At 46.4% G+C, this 15,277-nt stretch overlaps 1 protein-coding gene across 1 annotated transcript in view; it reads right to left on the reverse strand.

Moving 5' to 3' along the window:
- Nucleotides 1-8,811: 8,811 nt before the first annotated feature.
- LOC100082008 (protein-arginine deiminase type-4-like) overlaps nucleotides 8,812-15,277 on the reverse strand; it is a 29,827-nt gene continuing 23,361 nt past the window's right edge. Inside the window, exons 15-17 of the mRNA XM_029065957.2 lie at nucleotides 12,940-13,010; nucleotides 11,913-12,056; nucleotides 8,812-9,780 (exon numbers count right to left, since the gene is read on the reverse strand). Coding sequence (XP_028921790.1) covers nucleotides 9,547-9,780; nucleotides 11,913-12,056; nucleotides 12,940-13,010 — 449 coding nt within the window. The 3' untranslated portion in view covers nucleotides 8,812-9,546. The remainder of the gene's footprint in view (nucleotides 9,781-11,912; nucleotides 12,057-12,939; nucleotides 13,011-15,277) is intronic.

Genomic DNA, 15,277 nt, shown 5'->3' on the forward strand with positions numbered 1-15,277 from the left:
TACTATGTGCAGAGCACTGTACTAAGCGCTTGGAATGGACAAATCGGTAACAGATAGAGACAGTCCCTGCCCTATGATGGGCTTACAGTCTAATCGGGGGAGACGGACAGACGAGAACAATAGCAATAAATAGAATCAAGGGGATGAACATCTCATTTAAACAATAGCAAATAAATAAAATCAAGGCGATGTACATCTCATTAACAAAATAAATAGGGTAATGAAAATATATACAGTTGAGAGGATGAGTACAGTGCTGAGGGGATGGGAAAGGATAGGGGGAGGAGCAGAGGGAAAGGGGGGAGAAGAGGGTTTAGCTGCGGAGAGGTGAAAGGAGGGGTAGAGGGAGCAGAGGGAAAAGGGGAGCTCAGTCTGGGAAGGCCTCTTGGAGGAGGTGAGCTTTAAGTAGGGTTTTGAAGAGGGGAAGAGAATTAGTTTGGCAGAGGTGAGGAGGGAGGGCATTCCAGGACCGCGGGAGGACGTGGCCCAGGGGTCAAGGGCGGGATAGGCGAGAACGGGGGACGGTGAGGAGGTAGGCAGCAGAGGAGCACAGCATGCAGGGTGGGCAGTGGAAAGAGAGAAGGGAGGAGAGGTAGGAGGGTGTAACCTTAATAATTCTTTGATGTGGGGGAGAGTGGTGGTGGAAGTATATGGAGGTGGAAGGAGTTCCAAGTCATGGGAGGACATGGGAAAGGGGTTGGCAGTGAGATAGACAAGATTGGGGCACAGTGAGCGAGCTGGCTTTAGATGAGTGAAATGGGCAGGCTGGGCCATAGTAGGAGATCACTGAGATGAAGTAGGTTGGGGCAAACTGATTAAACAACTTAAAGCTGATGGTAAGGAGCTTCTGTTTGAAGTGGAGATGGATGGATAGCCACTGGAGGTTTTTGAGCAGTAAGGCGACAAAGACAGAACTGTTTTTAGAAAAATCATCTGTGCAGCAGAATGAAGTATGGACTGGAGTGGGGAGAGACTGGAGGCAGGGAGGTCAGCAAGGAGGCAGATGCAGTAATCAAGGTGGGATAAGTGCTGGTAGCAGTTTGGATGGAGAGGAAAGGGCAGATTTTAGCAATGTTGTGAAGGTAGTAACCAACACCATTTGGTGGCAGATTGAATATGTGGGTGGTATAAGAGAAATGAGTAGAGGATAAAGCCAAGTATTGGGCCTGTGACATAGGGAGGATAATGGTAAGCCTACAGTGATGGGAAAGGCATGGGGAGGGCAGGGTTCGGGTGGGAAGATATGGAGTTCAGTTTTGAACATGATTAGTTTGAGGTGTTGGCAGGACATCCAGGTGGAGATATCCCGAAGACAGGAGGAAAAACGAGATTGTCCAGAAGAAGAGAGGACAGGGATGGAGACGTAGATTTGGGAATCATCTGCATAAAGATTGTAGTTGAAGCTATGGGAGCGAATAAGTTCTCTAAGAGAGTGGGTGTAGATGGAGAATAAAAGGGGCGCTAGAACTGAGCCTTGAGAGATCCCCACTTTCGGAGGGTGGGAGGAAGAGGAGGAGCCAGTAAAAGAAACTGAGAAGGAGCAGTCAGAGGGATAGGAGCACTTGATTTTCCTCCCACTCTCGGCCCCCAGAACTTACGTACGTATCTGGAATTTATTTATATATAATAGCTTTGCAATGGAGGGTCAGGAAACTCTGTCTCTGGAGCAACATCTGAGTCTCCTTGGAATCAAGTGTAGGCGTCCACCCCTGCACGTGGCATCATGAGTACGTTGTCACTGTCAGTCTCCACAGTCAAAAACTTTGTAAAAAGCTGGGCAGGAAGTAGTTGGACAACCCCACTCCTCTGAGCCAGAAAGCTGGGAGTGGGAGTCAAGATGACAGCTCTATGCTTCACTGGATGGTAGGTTCTATGAGCTCAAGCTGCTTTCCTCCCCTTCTCCCCCAAACCCTCCACACGCCCCGTCACAGCAAGGAGCAGTGGTACCAAGGAGACCAGCCAATCTCTGGTCCTCCATTTGCCTGTTTTGTGATCTTAGGCCAGTCACTTAACTTCTCTGTGCTTCCAAAATAGGGCTCCAAAACCTCTTCTCCCTCCTAATTAGATCAGGCACCCCATGTGGGGACAGAGACTGTGTCCGATCTGATTATCTTTTTATCTACTCCAGTACTTAATACAGTGCTTAAAAAAATACTACAGTTATAAAATAATAATAATGATAGTAATGATAATAATAATGAGACTACTCCCTCAGACACATGCAGAAAAAAAGCAGCCGTCTGCCAGGGCCAGGATCCACATCCATCCATTAATCAATCAATGATATTTATTGAGCTTTTACTGTGTGCAGAGCACTGTACTAAGCACTTGGGAGAGTACAATTCAGCAGAATGAGTAGACACATTCCCTGACTTCAAGGAACTTACCATCTAGAGAGGGGGGAAGACATTAATATAAATAAATAAATTACAGATATGAACATAAGTGCTGGGGGCTGAGAGTGGGAGGAAAATCAAGTACTCGCAGGGTACAGATCAAAGTGTATAGGTGATGCAGAAGGGAAGGGGAGTCAGGGGAAAGAGGGCTTAACTCAGGGAAGGCCTCTTGCAGGAGATGTGACCTTAATAAGGCTTTGAAGGTGAGGAGAGTGATGGTCTGGCATATATGGAAGGGGAGGGAGTTCCAGGCTAGTGGGAGGATGTGGGAAAAGGGTTGGTGGCGATAAAGATATAGATAAAGATCAAGACACAGTGAGCAAGCTGGCACTAGAGGAGCTAAGTGTGCACACTACATCAGCAGAAGCTGCACATGGCTAGCGGGAAAGCCCCGTGACAGAGGGATAGTTCAGCTAAAGGGCTGGTTGTCACCATTACTATTAATAGGCACTCACAAGTGTCAGGTCTGGGGCAAATGAGTTAAGTGGCATCTTCACCGTCAGAGCTCTGACAGAGAAGAATAAGCAGAAGGAGGAGAAATAGAGGAAAAAGATAGCCAGATGTAAATCTCTCTCTGTCCATCTCTCTCTCTCCCCCCTTCTTATTTCCCTTTCCCTCTCTCCCCCAGGTGTTAAGTGGCAGCTTCAGAGCTCTGACAGAAAGGAGGAAGATAAGAGGAGGAGGAGGAAAAGGAGGGAGAAAATAGCCAGCTGTAAAAGTCTCTCTCTCTCCCCTCTCTTCCTATTTCCCTTTCTCCTCTCTCCCCTAATTGTCATAAATTTCAGAGAGGGTGCATGGGTATGATGGATGGATGTGTGTATGAATGTGGAAGAAGATGGGAGAAGAAAATGGAGAAGACATGAAGAAACCTACTGAAATTTAGCGCTTAGTACAGTGCCTGGCACATAGTAAGCATTTAATAAATCCCCTAATCATTATTATTACATCTCATCAATACAGCTGATGTGCTGATTGTGAACTATTCCTGGATACACACCCAGAGAAAGAGGTTGGATAGCGGGATGCCCTCGGTATCACTCCCTAGTATTTTGGAACACTCACAGAGTCGGCATTATCTGAAGGCCGGCAAAAGCTCTTTCAATCAGTTCCAGAGGAGGAAAAGATTAAGACTGTAAGCTCCATGGGGGACAATGACTGCAGGCGACTAAATTAAGTTGTTACCCCAGAACCTAGGACTGTGTTTGACACATAGTAAGCACTTAACTGGTACCATAAAAAAAAACAAGAATGGATGTGGTCAATATCTGGTGCTTAAGCACCTGGAACACATCTAGCCTGGAATGGTATAGAAACAGTGCATAAGGACTGAAATCTTCAGAATCACTTCTGAGCCGAGCCCGGCCCCAGTGGCTTCCCAGCTTCATATGAGCACCTTGCCCTAAAGCCTGGCCAACTGAGATTGTGAGGAGAGGTGTGTGTGTGTGTTTGTGTGTGTGTGTGTGAGAGAGAGAGAGAGAGAGTGTGTGTGTGTGTGTTGGGTGTGTGTTGGGGGTGTGTGTGTGTGTTTGTGTGTGTGTAGGCATATATGTGTGTAAGAAAGTTAGGGCAATATACACTATCAGATAAAGAATGAATCAACAAAATTGTGATTGGCCTGTAGGAACACCAGTGCATTCCTTGACTCAGGTTAGCTTAACTGATTCTGGATAAAACTCTGAGTGCTGTAAGACCTAAATCCCCCTTCTGGGAATCTGTGGAAGGATTCCCCTGACCTCATTCCCCAGTTTGTTAGCCAGGAAAGACAAACTCCCAACTCACCGAATCCTCCTGACTCCCCCAACTCCTCCTCCCCCCGGCGCTGGTACTAAAAGGGTCCTCAAATCATCCTTATCTTCTCCCCTCTCTCCCTATTGATATAATGTGTCACATGGATCTTGATTTGATGGTGCTTTGCACACTCACTGTTCCATGGTTTCCTTTCGTATGGCTCTTCGGCAATATAAAGGTTGCTGACCTCAGTGCTAAATCAGTAAGTGGCCCCTAATAAAACCCATTTAGCCAAAGTGACATCAGCACAGTGCTGGCTCTGGGTCGTGGAACCATAAAGCAGCCTGTGGCCATCAGAGTAGCCACCGTGGTCTTCACTGCCCATATTAACCACTTCTTTTCAGGATTCCCACTGAGCCTGTCCATCCTGTGAGATGTCCTCAGTGGTTCCATGGTCAGAAATCTTCCCAGTGATGACGGGGTCCCGGCAAATCATGTTTGGCTTCTGGACATTACACATCCTCACCAGAATGAGGGTACTTGCCAAGGACCGTCCACTGCTGCCCTATTCCCCGGGAATATGAAAAACTGTGAGGGACACTCTGTCGGACAAACCACTAGCATGCTAATCCATTCTTTAGTACAGATTTGGGGTTCCAAAGACCAGACTTTGACCGGACCGAGGCTTATCTATCATTTATAAAGGGGGACTCTATTACACTATAGAGGCCAAGGATTTGATCAAGGCTTCAAGACTGTGGGGTCCCCAGTCCCATTGAACAGAGCCCCAGGGTACCATCTGGGGGGCGGAGACTCCCTCTCACTTGGTCCCAGAACTAGGGGAGATTATATTCCTTTCATCACTTTCTCTAGGCTGTAAGCTCATTGTAATAATAACTGTGGTACTTGTTAAGTGCTTACTATATGTCAAGCACTATTCTAAGGGGTAGATACAAGCTAATCAGGTTAGACACAGTCCATGTACCACTAGGGGCTCGCATTCATTCATTCCTTCAATCGTATTTATTGAGTGCTTACTGCGTGCAGAGCACTGTACTAAGTGCTTGGAATGTACAATTTGGCAACAGATAGAAACAGTCCCTGTCCAACAGTGGGCTCACAGTCTAAAAGGAGAAGACAAACAGCAAAACGAAGCAAGTAGTCAGGCATCAATACCATAAAAATAGATATATAGAATCATAGATATATATGCATCATTAATAAAATAGAGTAATAAATAATATATGCAAATATATACAAGTGCTGTGGGGAGGGGAAGGTGGTAGAGCAGAGGGAGGGAATAGGGGGAATGGGGAGGGGAGGAGGGGTAGAGGGAAAGGGAGGGCTCAGTCTGGGAAGGCCTCTTGGAGAGGGTGAGCTCTCAGTAGGGCTTTGAAGAGGGGAAGAGAGTTAGTTTGGCAGATGTGAGGAGGGAGGGCATTCCAGGTCAGTGGTAGAATGTGGGCCAGGGGTCAGCGGCAGGACAGGTGAGAACGAGGCACATTGAGGAGGTTAGCGGCAGAGGAGCAGAGTGTACTGGGTGAACTGCAGAAGGAGAGAGGGAGGTGAGGTAGGAGGGGGCAAAGTGATGGAGATCTTTGAAGCCAAGAGTGAGAGGTCTTAATCCCCATTTTACAGATGTGGTAACTGAAGCCTAGAGAAGTGAAGTGACTTGCCCAAGGTCACACAGCAGACAAGAGGAGGAGCCAGGGCTAGAATCCACATCCTCTGACTCCCAGGCCTGTGCTCTTTCCACTAGCCCAAGCTGCTTCTCAAGAAAACGTGTGCTAATTCTGTTGTATTGCACTCTACCAAGCACTCTGTATAGTGCTCTGCACAAAGTGAGGCCTCAATAAATACCACTGATTATTTGGTTGATTCTCCAGCCTCCCCTTCTGAGGAAACAGATGGACTTGGCCTCTGCTCCGATCACAAGTCGGGAGCTTGTGCTACAGGGAAGCTACTGCAGGGGGCAGTGATGTTTTAGAGACAGGAAATGTAAAAAAGGTAATTTACAAAAGAGGGGTCAGGTTGACTTTCGAAGTTGCCTGGGCTGCCTGTCAATTCTGCCAGTCTCCAGGGAAAAGGTTCAAATTATGGTCCAACATGGCACCGTCCCACTCATCCAGTCGCACGATTCAAAATGACGCCGGCCTGGGTGGTTGGGATTCGCAGAGAGCTGACCGCTGCCCCGGTGAGTGTGAAGCAGCCAGGCCTCCATCCATGCAAGTCTGAAGGGACTGTCCTGGCTGGCGAGGGGTGGACAGGGATCATCTCTGGGCAAGAGGTCTCTTGAAAGGGTACCCTTTCCCCAGACCGCTTACCATCCATATGCGTCCTGAGGCAGCTCTGTCCCCTATGCCTCTGCCGGGGGTCAGCTCCAGAGGAAAGTCCCACCACCCTCTTCCCTAACTCCACCTACTTACCAGCTTAGGTGACCTAGTATCAGTCAATCAGTCATATTTATTGAGTGCTTACTGTGTGCAGGGCACTGTACTAAGCTACCTATAATGAGCTTACAGTGTAGATGGGGAGACAGACATTAATGTCAATAAATTGATTACGGATATGTGCTTAATTGCTCTGGGACTGGGGTTAGGAGGTGGTGAATAAAGGGAGCAAGTCAGGGTGATGCAGAAGGGAGTGGGAAAATGGGAAAAGAGTGTTTAGTCAGGGAAGTCCTCTTGGAGGAGATGTGTCTTCAGTAAGGCTTTGAAGGCAGGGGGAGTAATTGTCCTTCAGATATAATAATAATAATGATAATGTTGGTATTTGTTAATCACTTACTATGTGCCAAGCACTGTTCTAAGTGCTGGGGTAGATACAGGGTGATCAGGTTGTCTCACATGAGGCTCACGGTCTTCATCCCCAGCTTACAGATGAGGGAACTGAGGCCCAGAGAAGTGAAGTGACTGGCCCAAAGTCACACAGCAGACAAGTGGCGGAGCCAGGATTAGAACTGTGACCTCCGAGTCCCAAGCCCGGGCTTTTTCTACTAAGCCACACTGCTTCTCTAAAGGGAGGTCATTCCGGGTCAGAGGCCGGATGTGGACGTGGTTGAGAGGTCGTAGATGAGATAAACCAGATGGAGGTAGGTTGGGATTTGAGGAGCAAAGTGTGCAGGCTGGGTTGTAGCAGAAGAGTAGCAAGGTGAGGTAGGAGGGAGCAAGGTGATTGATTGATTGACTGAATTAGTAATACAAGCTATGAAACAGATTGCCCTGCAGACATTTAAGAGATGTTATTTTGAAGGATTTTACCTGAATAATGTGTCCTAGAGAATAAGAATGAGAAGAATGGTATCTGTTAAGTGGTTTCTGTGTTTCAAGCACTGTAGTAAGTGCTGGGGTAGATATAAGGTAATCATGTTCCACATGGGGCTCACAATCTAAGTAGGAGGGAGCACAGGAACTGAATCCCCATTTTTACAGATGAGGGAACTGGCACAGAGAAGTGAAGTGACTTGCCCAGAGTCACACGGCAGACAAGTAGTGGACCTGGAATTAGAAGCACTTGACCACACTGCTTCTCAAATGTGCCATCCCATCATGGAACCCTGGCAGGGTCAAGTCCACCCCTTCCTGTCCTCATTCTTTCCTCCATCACAACACCCAAGGATACCTAGGGAGGGTCCAAAGTGAGAGCAGGATTGACAGTGCAGAGTTCTCATGCTGCTGCCTTGGCAGGTCGCTGCCCCAGCTAGCAGCAGTGGATGTTTCCCACCATCCCCCAGGTTGGATGGCAGCCCACGAGTGGGGTGGGTCAGCCAGTCCCCTTGTTCAGTTTGGCTTAGTGCAAAGAGAACGGGACTGGGAGTCAGAAGGACCTGGGTTCTAATGTAATCTGAGTTCTAAGGATTAGGGCAAGTCACTTAACTTCTGCATGCCTCAGTTCCCTCATCTATAAAATGGGGATTAAGACTGTGAACCCCATGAGGGACAGGGGCTGGGTCCAACCTGATTATCTTGTATTTACCCCAAGTTGCTTAGAACAGTGCTTAAGATATAGTAAGCACTTAACAAATGCAAACATTATTATCATTATTATTATTATTAGCTTTGAGAGTGGGCACAGAGGGACGGGGGCTGTGTGAAGTGAGTTGTCTGGGTTTTTCCCTGTCCAACCCTTCCTGTTTCCTCCAACCACCACGCCCCTGGCCACCATCCCAGCCAGATGTGGCTCATTTCAGTTATTTCACAAACTTCATCATGACTCTCTGCTCACAGTTGGCCAGCTGGACTGTTTTCCCACAGTGACCTCTAAGGGGATTCGAGTGACGTTATTACAAAATCCTCTTCCCTTTCCCACATCCTCCTCCCCTCCCTTTTCTCCCATGCTCATTATTTCTGAATCCTAAGGCAGAGATTATATTCATTGACTAATACACCTCAAGATCTTTTAGAGTACTGACTATTTTAATGAGAGAATCACCAGTAGAGCAGGGACAAGCTTCTGTTTAGGGGAAAATGGTTGGGTTTTTTTCCTTTTAGAATATCCACAGTGTTTAGGACGTACTCTTACATTGTCTTCTCATTCCCCTCCATCCTTTCTACCTCTAGAAATCAATGGAAGATGATTAGATGATTTATATGGGGCAAAAAGATGAATCAGTACTTCTTGGTTAATAGAAAGTCCCCTAAGGGGTATCTGTGGACTGAAGAGTTTTAATATAACTAATGCTCTCCACTTTTCATGAAAAGAAGATTTTATTCATCATCCAAATTAGCACAGGACACAAGTCTAAGATTAAGAGAAATTGGACCAAGCTGAATAGAAACCAGGCTGTGGATCAATTCAGATTTGTTAAAAGTTGTATGTACCATCCAACATATTAGCTTTCTACACCTCCTGAATGTGCTCCTCTTCATCAGATCTGGTATCTTTGAGACTGAGAAGGGTGGGGAGATTTGGGGGCCGTGTGTCTGGTCGTTGACGAGACAGTCTACAAAGAGACCTTATGAAATATCTGTGACAATACTCAATTTCACCTTAGGCTCCACTGCAGGCTAGGCAGAAGCCATGGACGGCTGAAAGGTTAAGCTCTCAGGCAAAGATGTTTAAAAAGATGGGGAATCTGTTCCTGGTGTAGGTGTGGCCTGGTGGAGGAAGGAAATCAGAACTATACTAAAGATTTTATTGGCTGCTGTTCAGGCTCCTGGGCTCCCTAGGCTGGGCCAAGTCTGGCTCTCTATTAACAGCATCTTAGGAGATGCTGCGCCTTCCCGATTCAGTGGTTGCGGAAAAAGACCAAAGAGGCCATTGCAGTGTGCATAAGCAAGGGTGGGTTTGTCGAAGCCAGGCTGCTGGAACTTTGCGGTAACGTGTCTGATGGACTCATCTCATCTGCTTCACTCCAGGTGGTGTGTCTCCTCCCTGACCTGGATGGAAACAAGCAGAGAGGATGCTTGGGAAAGTCATCGACTCAAGGGGCCAGGTTCCACCACTTGAAGGAGAAGGGCTTCCGGCGGACGTTGGTGCCACAGTGGACATCTCCCTTCCGCTGGTAGTATATTACGAAGTCATCGATGAAGGTGCAGTTGAGTCCCAGCGGCTCCAGCAGGGACCGGACCTTCTCTTCCAGGCAGCAGTGACCATTGATGATAGGCCCGAAGGGTTTGGGGATGCCCAGGTGTTTTCCCAGGACCACCATGTTCACCTGCAGAGAGGGGAGAGAGATTCAGGATGGAGACAACAACCAGCACGATCCTGTGTTCATCTCCACCCTGTGCATAGACTACAGGAAGCAAAATGCTACTTCAAGTCTTCTCGATCAATTCAGGAAGTGGGGACCTCGGCCCACTTAATATCACCTGTTTTTATTTTGTGATTGTGCATTAGTCATTCATTCAATCATATTTATTAAACACTTATTGCGTGCAGAGCACTGTACTAAGCACTTGGGGGATTACAATACAACAATAAACAGACACTTTCCCTGTTATTCTCACTAATGCTGTTTTAATGTTCTACTGTTCTGTTTCTCGCTATGTGTCTGTCTCCAGTCTTCCCCATTTATTCATAGATTGCAAGCCTTTCAAAGGACAGGGTCTGTGTCTAATTCCTACCTGTGTACTCTTTCCCAGCCCTTAGCAAGATGCTTTGCTCAAGGTAACCCCTTAATAAATACTATTACTACTAGTACCTTCAGCTCTCAGGTGGTCAATATCCTTATTGAAAGAAAACACCAGCTTTCTCTTTGCACAACATAAAGGATCCCGGAACTAAAAAAACCTACTGAATGTTTGGCTGTCATTTGTTTCCTGGTGCACATACAAGGTTATAGTTAGTTGGATGTTTGCTTGCTAAACTGATTGAATTCCCATGATTGAGACAAAAGCCTTCTGCTCTCCAGGAGAGAGCAGTATGGCCTAGTAATAATAATAATAATAATGTTGGTATTTGTTAAGCGCTTACTATGTGCCAAGCACTGTTCTAAGTGCTGGGGTAGATACAGGGTAATCAGGTTGTCTCACGTGAGGCTCACAGTTAATCCCCATTTTCCAGATGAGGTAACTGAGGCACAGAGAAGTTAAGTGACTTGTCCACAGTCACACAGCTGACAAGTGGCAGAGCTGGGATTCGAACTCATGACCTCCGCCTCCCAAGCCCGTGCTCTTTCCACTGAGCCTCTCTGGAAGGAGCATGGACCTGGGAGGCTGAGGACCTTGGTTCTAATCCCAGCTCCACTCCTTGGCTGCCGTGTGACCTTGGGAAAGTCATTTCACTTCTCTGTGCCTCAGTTACCTCATCTGGAAAATGGGGATTAAGACTGTAAAGCCCATGTGGAACAGGGATGGTGTCCAACCTGATTAGCCTGTATCTTCTCCAATGCTTAGTATGGTGCCTGACACATAGCATGCTTTCAACAAATACCATTAAAAAATCAGGATGTGCTTAATGGTCTGGATTTTGCTTTTAGTTCAGTGAACGAGTTTGGAAAATCCCTAACCCTACAAAATGGCATTTGTATTGTCTTTAAACTGGGAGATTGTGTTCAAAGGGGTTTTCATGACTGAAAACTACTTTGCGGTGCAGGAATCAAGATCAAATTATTCTTTCAAAAGCTGAGAAAGATGAATCCTATTCAACTGAAAGACATGGAACAATTCTAAATAAATAATAATAGACTGAAGATCTAAAGGTCCTTGGTTCGATCCCAGGTTTCAGCCCATTGGTTGTTTAGGGAAGCAGCAGGGTCTAATGGATAAAGTACAGGCCTGGGAACCAGAGGACCTTGGTTCTTATCCTGGCTCTGTGACTTGCCTGCTGTGTGACCTTGGTTAAGTCATTTCACTTCCCTCAGTTTCCTCAACTGCAAAATGGAGACTCAGTGCCTGTTCTCGCTCCTACTTAGACTTCGAGCCCCATATGGGACAACGCCTGTAGCTGTCCTAATTAGTTTGTATTTACCCCAGTGCTTAGTGCAGTGCTTAACACATAGTACGCACATAAATATTATTAAAATCAAAATAATAATAACTCTATAGGGCTAAATGAATTTCACAACATCATCTCCACATGCCAGACCAGCAGGGATGACAGTCAAGCTTCATATAAGATGAAACTGAGGCTTAGGTTGGTGGAGTGACTTGCCCAAGGGCACACATTTATGGTGGAATTAGAAAATCATCCAGGTCTAAATTACAGCTCAGGACCTGCTCTATCTCAGGTCACAGATGCTACTTTCTCAGAATCATCAGAAGGTTTTCGTGATGCTGAGCGCTAAACCTCTTTTCAGGAGTTAGATCAGTTGTTTAGAATCACACCAGCATGCTACCATCACCTTACCATGTCTGGGAAAAAAGCCTCAGCCTCGTGTCTTCCTGAAGTTTCATAGTTAGAGCATTTGAAAAGCTGTGGGATATCAATGATGTCTTGTTCAACCAGGCCCAACTCTCTCTTCAAGATTTCTCGGTTCCAGCTGATGCAGTTCTGGAAAGATGGAAAGAACTTACTCTTCTGGAGAAGCAGCGTGGCTCAGTGGAAAGAGCACGGGCTTTGGAGTCAGGGCTCATGAGTTCGAATCCCAGCTCTGCCACTTGTCGGCTGTGTGACTGTGGGCAAGTCACTTAACTTCTCCGTGCCTCAGTTCCCTCATCTGTAAAATGGGGATTAAGACTGTGAGCCCCACGTGGGACAACCTGATTCCCCTATGTCTACCCCAGCGCTTAGAACAGTGCTCGGCACATAGTAAGCGCTTAACAAATACCAACATTATTATTCTGAGGCCACTTGAGAAGAGGACAGTTTCGACAGCCTTCATTTAAGTATAAAGCCATTAAGAAAAGACAATGTGGACTGTAACCTCCTTGAGGACAGTTATAGTGTCTACTCTTACATTGTTCTGTCCCAAGCACTTACTATGACACTTTTCACATAATAAGAACTCACTAAATAGTATTGATTGATTGCTTGAATACTCAAGAGACAAATTGAATTGGCATCATCCTTTTAGATATGGAAAAAAATAATGAGCTTCAAGGTATCAGTGCCAATGTGAGATTAATCTCCTTGACTAAAGCCCCTGAGACTTGGTTTGCACTAAGGGAATCAACAGTCAAATTGATCAAGAAGAGAATCAACTACCTCTCTAACTCTGTTCCGTCCCCAACCTCCCCTTCCCATGCCCCACTATAATCTAAATTCATCTCAAATTTATGATGTGATTTGGACACCATTTTGATGTCCAAACAAGCGATTCCAAGTGTCTGATTTCTGATGTCTATCTAGATACAATAAATTATGAATGATTAGCCCAAAATAACAACCTGCCACTTAATGTGAAATGATTTCCCGGGCTTCTTTGCTGTCAAACCTGCACGCACTCATTGTATGTTTCCAGCATTTTGTCGGATAGAATGTCATCTATTGATTTCTTTTCTTTACCTATAGTGAAGACAGATGAAAAAAAAAATTCAGAGGCAAAACCCCTACCTCTGGAGAGCTATCTTGAGGCTGTCTGAGTTCAGCAGCGTGGCTCAGTGGAAAGAGCCCGGGCTTTGGAGTCAGAGGTCATGGGCTCAAATCCCGGCTCGGCCACTTGTCAGCTGTGTGACTTTGGGCAAGTCACTTAACTTCTCGGTGCCTCAGTTCCCTCATCTGTAAAATGGGGATTAAGACTGTGAGCCCCACGTGGGACAACCTGATTCCCCTGTGTCTACCCCAGTGCTTAGAACAGTGCTCGGCACATAGTAAGCGCTTAACAAATACCAACATTATTATTATTATTCATGAAAGCTAAAGATCTAAGGAAAGCTCTTGTCCCAATTCAGAATTGACATAAAGTATAGACCGTTGGTGTGGTGAGCCAGAGTGCTAACTCTCTCCAAGTGTAAATCTCTGACAGGAAAAGCCTGACACAGCAGTCTAAAAGTTAAAACACCTTTCTCTGAGGAAGTCAAACCCTGATGCATGAATTGTCTTCTTCAACCCAGCAGCAAGCAGAAGTCAGAGGAAGAGCAACTGACCTCCACTGCTTGGAACTCCCTCCCCCTTCATATCTGACAGAACTCCACATCTCCTCCAAAGAGCCTTCTCTGACTAAGTCCTCATTTGTTTTACTCCCTCTCGTTTCTGCGTCATCCTTGCACCTGGATTTGAATCCTATACTCACCCTTCCCTCAACCCTACAGCTCATATAAGAAGCAGCATGGTGTAATGGATAGAGCAGGGGCCTGGGAGTAAGACGGTTATGGGTTCTAATCCCTCCTCTGCCACTTGTCTGCTGCGTGATCTTGGGCCAGTCACTTCACTTCTCTGGGCCTCAGTTACCTCCCCTGTAAAATGTGGATTGAGACCATGAGCCCCGAGTGGGACAGGAACTATGTCCAACCCGACTTGCCTGTGTCCACCCCAGCCCTTAGTACCGTGCCTATCACATAGTAAGTGTTAACAAATACCACACTTATTATCAAAAATAATAATGCCACCTTCTACCAAATACCACCTTCTCCACTTGGGGTCTGTGTACAGTCAATACTGCTGATTGTGGGCTGGGAATGTGTCTTTTTATTCTTGTATTGTACTTTCCAAAGCGCTCGGTACAGTGCTCTGCACACAGTAAGTGCTCAATAAATAAGACTGAATGAATGAACACTAGATCAGGGCAGGGCTTGGGAATCCTTTCAAGCAGAAGAGCCAAACTAAATGTAACCTTTAAGTAGTTCATGTGCAAAGAGTCAATCTTACTATTTAAGCACACATTGAAGTATCTGGCTTCACTGTGATTCTAATTGTTTTAAATACCTCAACCCCAATCCTGCATGATCACAGCGATTTTTAAGGTTCCCCCCATTCCTGCACAAGGCACCCTCGGTGGCAGATGGGCTGGATTAACCACCCCCTCACCCCTAAGGAGCTCAGGGCTAACCAGTTTTACAGGGCTTCCACATGACACGTGATATCGTTATGTCACACTTTGAACAATGCAATGTAATATCATTTTATAAAAATGGTATTTGCTGAGCACTTACTATTTACCAGGCACCGAATTAGACGCTGGAGTAAATACAAGATAATAAGATTGGACACAGTCCAAGTCTCACGTGAAGCTCACTGTCTTAATTCCCATTTTACAGATGAGGAAACTGAGGCCCAGAAAAGATAAATGACATCCAAGGTCACAGAGCAAATAAATGGCAGAGCTAGGATTAGAACTCAAGTCCTCTGTCTCCCAGGCCCATGCTCTTTCCATTAGGGCACACTGCTCCTCCTGCCTGGCTGCTTCAGAGTAACAGCTGTTGCTGCTGGTAGAGAAGGAGAAGGGGGTGGAAGGAAGGGAAAGGTTGAGGAAGGGAAAACAGGACTGCATCAAAGAGGAGAAGTTTGGGGGTGGGGGGTGGTCCATTGAGTCAGCACTGGAACAAGTTAGGGCCTTCCCTTCCCTTCCCCTCCTCTCTCCTCTCCCTACGTACGAGAGAGGGCATTATCCACACACCATGTATAAGCAGCAAAACCCCAGCCTCTCTCTTGTCACCCAAACCCACCAAGGGAGGACTAGAGACAGTGCCCCTCCCTCACAGTTGGCTGCAGCATGACCTCTGGCAAAAGGTGGTCCTGCTCTCCCTAGTTTGCCATGACAACGGAATCTAGTATCAGCCGCTGCCGCTTTTAAATGATGTCTGGTGGTGGAGCTATGAGGTGTAGTGAAGGTG

This window comes from Ornithorhynchus anatinus, chromosome 5 (assembly GCF_004115215.2).
Source record: "Ornithorhynchus anatinus isolate Pmale09 chromosome 5, mOrnAna1.pri.v4, whole genome shotgun sequence".
Classification (NCBI taxonomy): domain Eukaryota; kingdom Metazoa; phylum Chordata; class Mammalia; order Monotremata; family Ornithorhynchidae; genus Ornithorhynchus; species Ornithorhynchus anatinus.